The 13,080-nt window shown below is 40.0% G+C and overlaps 1 protein-coding gene across 2 annotated transcripts in view; it reads right to left on the bottom strand.

The window, feature by feature from the left end:
- The window catches only part of LOC103534760 (sodium channel protein type 5 subunit alpha-like), a 167,475-nt gene that overhangs the window by 128,923 nt on the left and 25,472 nt on the right, over window positions 1–13,080 (bottom strand). For both annotated transcript variants that reach the window (XM_030444105.1, XM_008500749.2), the window contains exon 7: window positions 1,813–1,876. In XM_030444105.1, the coding sequence (XP_030299965.1) occupies window positions 1,813–1,876 (64 nt within the window). The remainder of the gene's footprint in view (window positions 1–1,812; window positions 1,877–13,080) is intronic.

Raw genomic sequence — 13,080 nt, 5'->3', positions numbered from 1 at the left:
CACTGGACACTTTGTCTAATCATGGCTTTTTGCTGTCACTTTGCAATTTACTGGCTTTTTAGGGAAGGAAGTAAGAGTGGTTTTGCTAATATGGTTTGCTAGAAACCAACCTATAACTTTAAACAAGCTACTAATACATAGGTACTCCATGGATATTGGATTGGTATTAAAATTTTCACTATTTCAGCAATTCCAAAACAGCAGTCACCAATCTACCCCACAAACTATCTATAATCTAATCAACCCTTTTGACTTATGACCTTAGCAGCTGGACACCACTGCAGTTCAGATCATCACAGAGAATAATGTAGAATATTTCATATTCAAAATGGGGATGCTGTGCAGAACATTTCTTCCTCAACATTATTGCCTATGGGCTAGGGAAGGCTGAAGTCAACCAGCACAGGGAGACTGTCAAATCCTGGAGTCCCCAGTATGCATCTCAGTAGCCTGAGCCTGGGTAAATACAGTGCATTGCAATCAAAAAAGCTCTTAATTGATGAATGCTGACATTGTACCTTCCTTGGAACAAGCAAAGAGAAAAGCATGGCCCTCTACCCAAGGAGATTACAGTGCAAATTAGACTGGCAACACAGATGAGACAGACAAAACATGGAGAGGGAACATTTTGTTTTATGCAAATAAAGTTATAGACAGTGGCAGCAGAAAGCAAAGCTTCTCCTTCCAAGACCCTGTGACTCTTTTCACCCTCATGTCCATAAGCAAGTTGATATTTTATCTTCTCTTGATCATCCTCTCTCCCAGTGCACACATGTCCCTTTTCACATCTCCTAATTCTTTTCAGTCTTCCCCATTTAATGCTAACATCTCGAAACATCTCCCTCCAACAGCAGATCACAGATCATCTCAACTCCCCTCACTTGACCAAGGTCATCCACCTAAAGTACTTCCACATATGTAGATCAAAAGCTCATCCATCCCACCACTCTAAAGGTTTTTCCTTCTTTTTCCTACAACTCCTGATAGACTGCAATCCTAGCACAGCTTATGAACTTCTCTGCTCACACAAGATACCTTCTCTCTCCTTCCCTTCTGACCACTTCCATTTCCATCAAGATCATGCAAACTTGCCAAACAAAATCACAGACTCAGACAGTGCACTGAGGACTGGATGCAGGAGGGACAATTATCATATGCAGATGGTAGGGATGTGAACAAAATCCTTTATGCTGAGTAAGTACAGCACAGGAATTATTTTGAACCTCTTCACTGTCTATACTGTAAGAAAATTAAATAAACAAAGTCTATAAACGTATCATGTACAAATGTAGATTGCAGCTCAAAACTGAGTACCTTCCAATCTCCAAAGCATGTTATTTTGGGGACCAGCAATTGTTGATTTGTTTATCTCCCTTTGCCAGAAGCCCAAAATTCATCATCAGTCTAAATCCCTCCAGCTTTTCTGTTTCTGTTCCTCTTTCATTTCCTTTAAAATACTCTACACTCAGTCAAAGTGCTGCTCAGTTTTCACTGTTGTTTTTTTTTTTCTTAAACTGAGAAATTTAAAAGTGTTGAAAAAGAGCTGTAATAAGGCCCCTAAAGATTTTAGACCTGGATAAGTGACAATAAGTGACACACACAAACTTCTATTCCCTGCAGTTCAGAAAATTGTATTACTATGCACAGTATTGCTATTATCCTCTCTCCTATTGCAACTGACACACAGAAGTGGAAATACCTACTTCATGCTGGTAAGAAGTGGACAGAATGGAAGAAAAAATAGCTGAAAAAAACTGCCCCAGAACTACAACAAAAATAAACCAGAATTGAAGATATTTTTAAAGCACTTACCCAGCATCAGTGCTATTGCCGCACAGTAACACATCCTCTGTACCATTTTTTATGAAATAGTTCACTGCAACAGAAATAAAGAAATGGCTTTTTAACAAGTACAGTCTGGGAATGAAAATATTCACAAATTTCATCCACCACCCAGCAAATTCAAGTTGGACAGTAGTTGAGAGCTGAATGGTATGCTTTTGTTTTGCCAATTTTAACTTCTATAAATTGCAAAAAAACAAACTATATGTATTTTCAAAGCTCTTTAAGCATTTGGTGTTCATATTCCAGTTCTGACCAGTTTAATAAGGGCAGTGTTTGGCTTTTCTAGCAGAGTCCATAGTTACTGAATTCAGTCCAGCACTATGTAGTGACACCAAACCTCCCATAACTCTTAGGTTCTATACTGATAAGATACATATTAACTGAAATTTGTGAGATTCCTGACTCACAGGTTAAAAATACAACCAGCTTTAAGTCAAAATGTAATAATAACAACAAAGCAGCCCACTCCTCCAATCTGGAGGATTCTTCTCATAGAAAACAGACATTATAAAGCAAAAGAAACAGAAAAATTCACCCTGTTAAAGATCAAACAAACAAGCAAGTATTCATAAAGACAAATATTTATCAACAGAATCATCTGTAACAGAGAGACAGACACTTCTAGAAGGAGACTCAGAGGAGCAAGTTATATCTAAGTGCTCTGTTTGAGTATCAATGAGGCTTAAGGAAATTAGCATCATGGGCTAATAAAAGCCTTCATGTACACACTCCCTCTTCTAACTTCAACCAACAAAGTTTAAAATTCAAAGAAAGAACAGGAGGGCAACTCCTCCCCAAAAGGTTAAGCAAAACCAGTTTTCCATAGTCTGAAGAAAAGAGGGGTTCTAAGGAGCATCTCTAAAACCTGAGTGGTGGCATGGGAAAACTGATAAATCCTTTGAACTGGAAACATTATAAATGCAAACCAGAGGACATCAGATGTCTCATGAAGGGTAAATACATCCATGTACTTTGCTGCAGCAGAGGGGGACGTGATCCTCTGTTGACATAAGCCATGATGGTGGCAGCCTTGCACAGCACGTGTTTGTAAGCAGAGGTCCTCTGCAGATGATGGTGAGAAGAGGTTTTCCATTCTAGGTCTGTTGTGAAATGTTTTAAAAATCAAGAGTGACAGCTTATCTAGGCAGGCTATGCAAAGAATGCTCAATGGCTCAAGCCACTGAACAGATGTGCTGGGGCTTTCTCAGTAAGCTGCGAGCAGTGGAAAAGCCCTGCCCTGCTGCATGCCAGGAGGGAATTACTGTCCATGAGCTTGTGGTTAGGAGGGCACGTGATGGTGTTCACAAGTTATCAGAGTGTAGATCCAGCTCAGACTGTATGCTTTTCCACTTTGCCTTACATGCAGGCTTTCTATAGAAATGTGTCGACTGACAGCAACACCCAAGTGTTCAATAGGGTTAAAAGTCTGTGAGCAGTCACCACAAATGGAGGAAGGATTATAGAATCATAGAATCATAGAATCATAGAATTGGCTGGGTTGGAAGGGACCTCAGAGATCATCAAGTCCAACCCTTGAACCACTACTTGCTGCAGTTCCCAGCCCATGGCACTGAGTGCCACATCCAGTCTCTTTTTAAATATCTCCAGGGATGGAGAATCTACTATTTCCTGGGGCAGCCCATTCCAATGTCTGATCACTCTCTCTGTAAAGAAATTCTTTCTAATATCCAATCTAAGCGTCCCCTGGCACAACTTAAGACCATGCCCTCTTGTCTTGCTGAGAGTCGCCTGGGAAAAGAGACCAACCCCCCCCCGGCTCCAACCTCCTTTCAGGGAGTTGTAGAGAGTGATGAGGTCTCCTCTGAGCCTCCTCTTCTCCAGGCTGAACACCCCCAGCTCCCTCAGCCTCTCCTCATAGGATCTGTGCTCGAGTCCTTTCACCAGCCTGGTTGCCTCCTTTGGACCCGCTCCAGGACCTCAATCTCCTTCCTAAGCTGAGGGGCCCAGAACTGGACACAGGACTCGAGGTGTGGCCTCACCAGGGCTGAGCACAGGGGCAGAATAATTTCCTTGGACCTGCTGGCCATGCTGTTCCTGATACAGGCCAGGATGCCATTGGCCTTCTTGGCTATCTGGGCACACTGTTGGCTCATGTTCAGCTTATGCCAGGTCTCCCATCTCCTTTCACTCTTTACTTTCACTGGAGAAAGTTTTCTCCTTTCCTTGGGACAGATGGTATCTTATTTGGGATGCATAGTGACACAAACCCACCAAACTTTGGGGTAGGGAGGAAATATGGCACGACTGTGAGTTAAGTGACAGACAAACAACTGCAGAAGTTCTGAAATGGTCACCACATGGGGTATCCTGAATTAGCAATGCACTACTCTCTGGGAACTGCAACTTTTCATACTCCAAGTGCTAAGTACAGGAGGACCATAGATATGTTACAGTCTTTGGATTGCTTCCTTCATAGGATAATTGAAGTTCTGGAGCACAGTGCTGGTTGAAGACTGAAACAACATCTCCTGGTCAACCAGTTCAGAAGATGAGAAGTGTCAGAGAACAGAAGTATGGATGAAGAGGAGACTCTTTGTGAAAATACTAAATTTAAAATCTCAAGAAAATACAAAATTCTGATGTCCACCCTTGTATTAAGCATGTACATTTCTAAAACGAACAATAGGGTAGGTGCCAAAGAGTGCAATGAAACTAAAGCTGAAGAACTGGCACGTAGATGCCAGGATATATCCTCACAATGGAGTCTGCAACTGTCAACAGTGTCACAGCTATCATGCTAAAGCTCAGTGGGAGGAAGAGCTGAATTGCTGATTCCCTAGTAATATATGAAGACATTATATTATACACAAGAAGACAAAGTGCTGTATTATCCAACACACAACAATCAATTGTTCATTCAAAGCAAGTGGGTCTGGATTTTGATCAAACATGCTTGGCAATCTGAGGTCTTTAGGAAGCAAGCAGCCATCACTCTTATAAGAACAAACTGCCTTGATGTCATATTAACCCATGGCCTCAGCTTCTCATCACTAAACTCTACTGTGGATAAAGAAAATAGAAGTCCCTCTTATTTAGAGTATGACTTTCTCTCTGAAACATGATCAGCACCACCTGAAAACACGACTTTTTCACTGTCTTGGGAGATTCCAGTTAGGTTTTGTTTTGTCAGCTTTTTCACTGCAAAATTACTGCATGTCAGTTGGAAACTAACAAAATGAACATGGAAACCAGACTGAAAACATCCATAGAATATTTTTCTTTCAATGTTTAAAAATCAAGCCAAAACAATGTATTTTTATGTGTGCATTTATGTTCCATAATCTTTATGGAACTTGCCATTATTTGTTTCAAAGGAATTTTTTTTTATTTTCTGAGCATGTTTTCTAATATTTTTATACCACAGTTATGGTGTATACAATGCTTCCCAGGAAATTTTCTACAGGGATTTCCAGAGTAAGATTACTATTTGATCATGTTAAAATAAATTAAAATACATTGTCAGCATAACACTTGTTTCATATTGGTTTCTGGCCAGTAACACATTATTTACTCCATTTTTGCCAAATAAACTCATCTATATTTCAGTAATACGAAATAACAGTAACACGAGTCCTCCTCATTGCTGTGCCAAGGGAAGGAAAGTTCTCCAGGTCAGAAAGCAAGAAGAGGGGTCAAAAAACTCTGAGTCCAGCTTCTGTTCCTCCTTCGAAGACCCAACTGAATGATATTTTGGCTTATCTTACTACAAACTGACTCCAGTTTGAAAAAACCCCGTATATTATCATACTTGCATAACAAGCAGCATTCAAATACCACCAGTCACTACCCAGAGTAGAGTCCTCTGGATGACTTTCTAACAAAAACTTCAGAGAGGTGTCTGTTATCTCAGACTATTTATTGCAGCCACACGGGTGCTCGCTGGTCGGAGAGTTTCTCCCTTGTGCTACATCTGGCAGGGAGCACCAACAGCCACCAGATGTCTCGGTTCCAAATTTAAAATGCCATTCAGAAAGCCCCATCACCTTCCAGTTGTGACACGTGACACAGCAACAAAATAGATGACACCCCCTCCTCACCCTTTCGCCCACTGGGGCACACACACTGCACCTCCTGGTAATACACAGTAATTAAAACCAGTCCTTGCTGCACTTTCTGTGTGCACACTGTGTCACACACAGTGAAGTCTCTAATAAATGAAATTGAGTTTGAAGATGAAAAACATGCCTCACAAAAGCGATGGAACAGGCTGTATTAAGGGTATTATTAGGGAAGAATGCTTAGGAATAAATGGCACTGCCAGTTAGTTCTTCCCTGCTAAAAGGGGTTGCAAATAATTATAATAATCAGTTACTCTCCTGTGGCTCACCCTGTGACAGGGGAGCTGCCTCTCCTCTGCTGTCCCCTGGCATTATCTGCTACAGACCTTCTGCTGGGTTTCACAGGATTTGGGGTCCTCTCCTCTCCCTCTTGCTTTCCATCCTTCCCTCCCTCTTTCCCCTCTTCTGGGCCACTTCTCTCCCATCACCTTACCCCAGAAGTGTCTGGGAGGACATTTTCAAAACTTGAGTTAAAAAAGGAACCGGAAGAGTCATTGGGAGGATGGTTGGGTGGGTAGAGGGGCAAAGTCCACACAGCCAGACGTTTTTGAGGATCTTATATTAAAGACTGGCTACTATGGGACCTTTGGGTAATTGCAGGGACATAGTTTAGTGCTGGACTCAGTAGCATTAGGTTATTGGTTGGACTCAAAGATCTTAAAGGTCTCTTCCCACCAGGACAATCCTATGACACAGCCCTCAGTTCTGAGCATGAGCTTTCCTTAGGGAGATACTGAGGGGCTAAGACATCATAGAAAACCACACAACCACGTGGAGGAAAGTGGTCTCCTTAAGCTTGAGCGTCTCTGGTAGATCGTGTCAGTGCTTCTCCCATTTGACACAAGCCAAAAAAGCTATTTCCCAGCCCGGGCTCAGCAGTCACTAGCACAAAGAAGAGGATGTCCAATTTCAATCATACAGCTTTTTTCCTCTTAGAAATAAAAATGCTAAAAATATCAATCATGCCCTCTGATAAGATGGCTCCTGTGCACTAGGAAGAAGCTCTGAAAGCCTCAGAGATCCACAGTCCCTGGTTTGTGCTGCTGGCATGGTCTGGGGGATGGAAAAGCACATCAGGAGGGAAGGAAAAACACACTAGGAGCATTTTAAGCTTCAGACCAGATAATTTAGTTGCTGTTAAATTGGCTTGGGGACCATGCCAAGTCCATGAGCATCTCAAGGAAGACAAGAGAGGAGACAATGACTAGCAATAAATACACATGCTGGCTTTTAAACATCTTCAGATAACCTCCTCCTGTGTCTGTCTGTGTCTGACCAGTCACGCAGACCCACGCTCAAAGGGCTCTTAGGGCTGTAGGCTGCATATTTAGTACCACTTGTCCAGACATGTGCTTCACATGGATAGGCAGCAAAATGCTGAAGTGTGCTCTCTGGAATTTTTGTAGAGGTTTTTGTGTTTCAGTGGGGGTTTTTTAATATGTTTCGCACAAAGGAATTAAAATCAAAAGCTGCTACAGGGGTCAAATGCATTTGTGGTTACAGACAGATGCCAGGAAAAAAACAGAAGAAAAATACTCCTGTTTGTACTGGGGTAAAGAAAATAAGTGAATTGGATCAAAAACTGACTAAGAGACAGAAGACAAAGGTTAAGAAGAAAAGTCAATGTGCAGTATCTCTGAAAGCTAACAGAGGGCTGTATCTGCACCACTTTATTGCATTTATATGTACAAGGGAAAGAGAGGGTTAGGAGAGAGGTGACAAAATCTACTCTACACAGTATTTTACATATAAATTAAGTCCAAGGCCAAGACTGACTGAGGAAGACTAGAGGGCCTAGCTCACTAAAAAAAAAAAGAAAAGAACAAAAAATGAGTGGAGAAATTCAAACTGAGATATTATATTGTCAGAATGTGAAGTAAAGCAGAGGAGGAGAAAAAATCTCATCCATCCATAATCTTGTTAAGTTTTAAATTTTCTTCTATCAGTTCAGGTGAGAGATAGGGATTTTTTCAGGGACAGCCTTAGTCAAAACTTCTGTGTAATATGAAAAGAGTAATACTGAGAGGCAGGACGAACAGGATGGAGCACTATACAAGAACCAACACACAAACCACTGGTTTGTCTCATTCAGAAAACAAACTCAGCATTGCTTTCAGTAGGACTAATGCTGGTCTGGAGGGGACTGAGAATCAGGTAGTAAGAATGACTGGGAAAAGTTTAATGAGAAGGAAAACTGAAAAATGGAAAAACTGAAAAAATTGAGATCCTTTTATCTTAGAACAGAAGTGGCTATCAAAATCAAAACCAGCCTGGATTTGGGGAAAGAACAGGGAGCTTTGTGTGCATCTGGTCACAGAATGTCATAACAAAGGGGAAATGGAAGATTAAAAAAAAAAGGGGGGAGGGGAGGAAATTGCAAAAGTAAAGATAAAGGAAATATATTTCCCTATACTTGCCATGTCAGCTGCTGAAGATACTGCTGCAGGCTGCTCCTGCAGCCAAAACACTGAGAGAGATTTGTTGCTTATGTAGATAATGATATGCAAAATTATAATATCTAATGTTAATAAAAATTTAGAAAAATACCTATACTTCAGGCTGTACTGATTTCATCTGGAACACGTGGGGCCATCTGTGCTGGAGTCAGATGCTGCAATAGGTACAGCAAGACCAGGTTGAGCCTGGATATTCCTCTATTTCTTCTTCATCTCACCCAGGTGTATTCAGTGTTGATGAAAAATGTCAAGAGAAAATATTTATTTACTTTATCCTTAAAAGCAGTGCAGTAAGGGAAAGAAGCACTGAAAGACATTCCCTTCTGGTGGGATCATGGAACACCTGGACTGACTGCTCATGGTTAAGAGAATTCTACCTCCCACCTTTGCAAGGCACATCATTGCTGAACCCAGGGCATGCAGAAGCCCATGGACAGGCTCCAAAGAGCATGGACAAGGTCTGTTCAAATGCCTCTCTGAACAGCATTGCATGAGTCAAGTGGTATATGATTTTGGTAGCTTATAAATGGTTTGAAGTTGCAGGAAAACTCTGAAAAAAATTCAGTCTTAATCTTCCCTGGCAGATCTTTCCTCTAGTAGTTCTCTCTTTTCTGTGTGCAGCAATGCAGTGATGGGAGAGAAAAAAACCCAAACCGTATGGGTGTCAAATCCTCCTGTTTAACTTCTCCAAGATAAGAACTTATTCTTCCACCACAAGGTGAAAACAATTTCCTACTGAATGGTTGGCAAAAGACTGTTGGATACAACAATACCAACTCTTATGTTTTTCTGATCCCAGTATTTCCTCCACTGGGCCTTTTTCTATTTAGCTTAAAACACTAAAGTGCACAGGTACAATAGCCATGTTAATAACACATCAGAGCATTAATGTTTGAGCATTTATGAATCTATTTATCGAAAGATCCACAGCACCCGAACAAAGCCACAATATTTACAGTTAAGGGTGAAGTAACGTGAATAGATTCCATGCTGACAAGCACAGTCTGAAAGCCCAGAGAGGTTCTTTGTCTTAATCATTGGTTCACATACAATCATGCATAATAAAACACCTATTCCAGTCGCAACCTGATTTATTGCTTCCCTCTTTCCTCCCACCTCCATAATTGCTCATCAAACACTCGCTGTCTTCTATTACCACCTCAGACAACATCTCAAACACCTCAGCTCTCCCCAAACTTGCCACGTTTATTATCTGGCTTGGACAGTGTTATTTTCTATACACTTTTCATACAGTTTCAGAAAAAACTGCTCATATGGTTCCATTTCAGTGATTCTGAAAGCAAAAATGAAGCAATTTGTCAGGCAGAGCTAATAATCAGGCACAGAGCTTAGGGAAGATATACACCCATACAAATGTGTATATATTCCCAGATACATGCCTCAACAGCCATTCCCATTTATTTCTACAATGCCTTACACCTAGGACATGACAGAAGAGGATGTGAAAAGACTCTGGAATTATTTAACATTGGCCTGGAACCCTCCTGCTTTACCCAGTGAGAAGCCAGACAGGCTCAGGTTTTAATCACATCATTTGCAAGACCAGCTGTTTCTCATAAGCCTGTGATCCCTCCTCAAGTACCACAAGACCACTATTAAGATGCAACCAAAAGTCATCTCTGAGAAGTGCTCACATGCCTCAACCTTAGGCATCCGACAAGGTTGGGGTACTTGTACCATCTCCCTACTCTGTTTAGTGTGATCGTGGGACAGAAAAGAAAGCAGGGTCAGAAAGTTCCTTCTCCACTCCCCTTGTCACTGTTGGATGTCATTAGGAGCTGCAAAGAGTAGGTACCTGAAATAAGGATCTTAACCTCATGCATTTAATGCACTTATACGTTTTTCTACATATAAATCTGAAGCAACAATAAGCCTTCCCTGGTCTAACCAGAGATGACAAAACAGATATTACATTTATCTTTACACATGGATTTTTATATTTCTTTTTTTTTTTTTTTTTTTTCTCTCCAATCCCTTGGTAACTTCACAGTTTGATTTCAGAAGAAGAGAAAAATCATTGCCATGAAAAGAATGTCAGAAATTAGTCTGGGAGAAAAATTAAAATACCTGAAAAGTCCTTTTTTAAGTTATAAGAATGGCAGCTAATTCCTCCCAATAAAAGGTTAATAAACTTTAAGTATTCTTTTATTTATTTCTTTTTAATACCTTGGACAGGAACACCTAAAATAAATTACAGGGCTTTATTCTACCTTACAAGATAATGATTTTGAGAGAAAACATATATTTCAAAACACTTTGAAAACAGGGACCTTTTGGAGTGTCTTAAGTTGGGTATTTAGTTTAAAGAAAAAGAAAATACTTGAGACTATAATTTCAAAACTGATTTTATAATAATTTTACTATATATTTTCAGATTTATTTCTTATGTGCTTTTCCGTATGTGTTTAGCACATACATTGAGTCCTGCTATACAATAGAACATATTATTTAGAATCAGATTTCTACTTACTACTTACTGACTAGCCAATAATCCATTTTAGTAGTAGAATACAGAAGAGACATTAAAGATTCCACAGTCATCGTCCATGTGAATCAACCACACTCAGTCCATGGGTCCATCTTTTCTCCCTCTAAGTCAGTGCCATATCTGATATCTACTTTTCAACCCTGGCTGACTCACACGTTCATAAAGCTTCACAAATTTAAACACCACAACCCCTGACACACTTTCAAGCTTGCTTTCCTAGATATCTTTAACAGTATTATAATCAAGCTTGCAGTTTTTCAGTCAGCTGGTATTTTGAAAGCACTTGCTCTCCTAAAGACAACTGATGGCTCAATATTACTGATATTGATATACTGATCACATAATTTTTATAATGCTGTGGATGTAAACTGTGGATGTAAACCAAGTTCTTATCTTTCTTTGCATAACATGAGTAAGTCAGCTATTTCTTCTCCAGCATCAGGCAGTTCTTCATTATATTACCCTTTTAAGGGTTTCCACTTTTTGTTTATTCATTCATGCAAAAAAAGGAGGAGGTTGATGCCATTTCACAGGCTCCTTGCTCTCCTTTAAAACATAAAAAAACTCTCTCAAAGAATCCAAATCAAACTTTTGTTCTTAAAGAAAAGAAGTACTGGCATATCACCCTGTTTTGATTTTCTATTTTGGTGTCCTGATGAACAGAATTAACAATTTTATTTTTTTTCCAGTTTTGCTTCTGAGTGTTTTTCTCTGCTTTATTTCTTCACATCATTGTTTTTTAAGTATTCTTATGAATTGCTGAAAGTACTTCAGGTTTCTATTTTGCAGATTAGTATCTCTGTTCCAAACAAAGTGACTCAGGCACATTGGTTTTGAACTCTCCAAAGAGCTTTTGTAATTGTCAGTGCTCCCTTCGAGTGAACTCTACTATCTCAGTATGCTGGCCAATTTTCTTCTCTAGTTCTTCTTCAAAATAAACACTGACACTACTCTGTTTCTTAATATATTCCTCCTTTTATCTAATTTGGTCTGCCTACACTTTAATCTAACTGCATGTATTGCTTAATTCCCTGCAGTACTTGAAATTCGGCCTGTTATTAAATTGTGGTCAGTACTACTCTTGTTAAACAGTCACTTCATTTCACCATAATACTTATGCAAGATGAAATATAAAGCACTATCCCATCTAGTTACAAAATGAGCCAGTTCTTTTATTTCTGAATCACTTTAGTGCAGCAGTCAACATTAAAAGCAAATCCTACTACATACTGTCCCCTCGCAGCCTAATAGCTAAGCCACCTTCTCAAGCATTTCGAGGAACACTTAATTACTCTTATTCAGAGGTCAGTACATTTTTCCTATAAAGCTACTTTTATTCTAGTTCTTCAGTGGCCAGCTGCACTGACTCAACATTTCAACTATTTAAACCATTTTTGTCCATCCTCCCTACTTGACTGCTGTTTGCCATAATGCACCCTGTCTCTATTTTCAGATACTATGAAAACAGGAAAACATTCATTGATATTATTAGTTACTATTAATATCACATGGTCAAACTTTAATTCACTTTAGTCCATTATCTCACCAAGATGATTATCTTTGTAATAGGTAAATCCCTTTCACCGATTACGAGTACATTTTCATGACCATATTAACCATTGCTGGATTTACTAAATGGATTTATGGGACTATCTCCCCTCTCCCCATATCAGGACCACACAAATAAACTTGTTCATGGTATGCTGAAGCAGCTGTACATTTCCTCCCATTCAAAGCAGTGCTGCAGCTGGCCCTGATATTAACTAAAAATACACATTTTTTTAAATACAGACTATCCAGTGGTGCATTTACCCGACTTCCATTTCTACACTATCTTCACAGCTTCATTTCATCCCTTAGCCTTTATTGGAGGGATTTATACTTCCAGCCATCACTATTTTCTCTCTTAATGCCTCTGTGAGAACAGCCTCACACAGCTGCTGGTTATCTGGGGGTGGAGGAACCCTGAAGTGCCTTAATCCACCATAGGTGCAGAGATGTCTTCACTACCACTACTCTTTAAGCTGGAACAACAGATACTATGGGTTGGGAAATGTCAGCAAGCTCATCACTAGCCAGCAAAGGTCCAGCATGTTGTTTTGATTCTGTCAAAGAGTTTTTCCCATTTAAGAAGAAAAGAGTCTCTGGTACAGAGAGAACGAACACATAACCTGATGGACAGGATCAGTCC

The sequence above is a fragment of the Calypte anna genome, chromosome 2 (genome assembly GCF_003957555.1).
Source record: "Calypte anna isolate BGI_N300 chromosome 2, bCalAnn1_v1.p, whole genome shotgun sequence".
NCBI classification, from domain to species: domain Eukaryota; kingdom Metazoa; phylum Chordata; class Aves; order Apodiformes; family Trochilidae; genus Calypte; species Calypte anna.
Note: the sequence above shows the minus strand (reverse complement) of the source record. Positions and strands in the feature narration are given on the sequence as shown.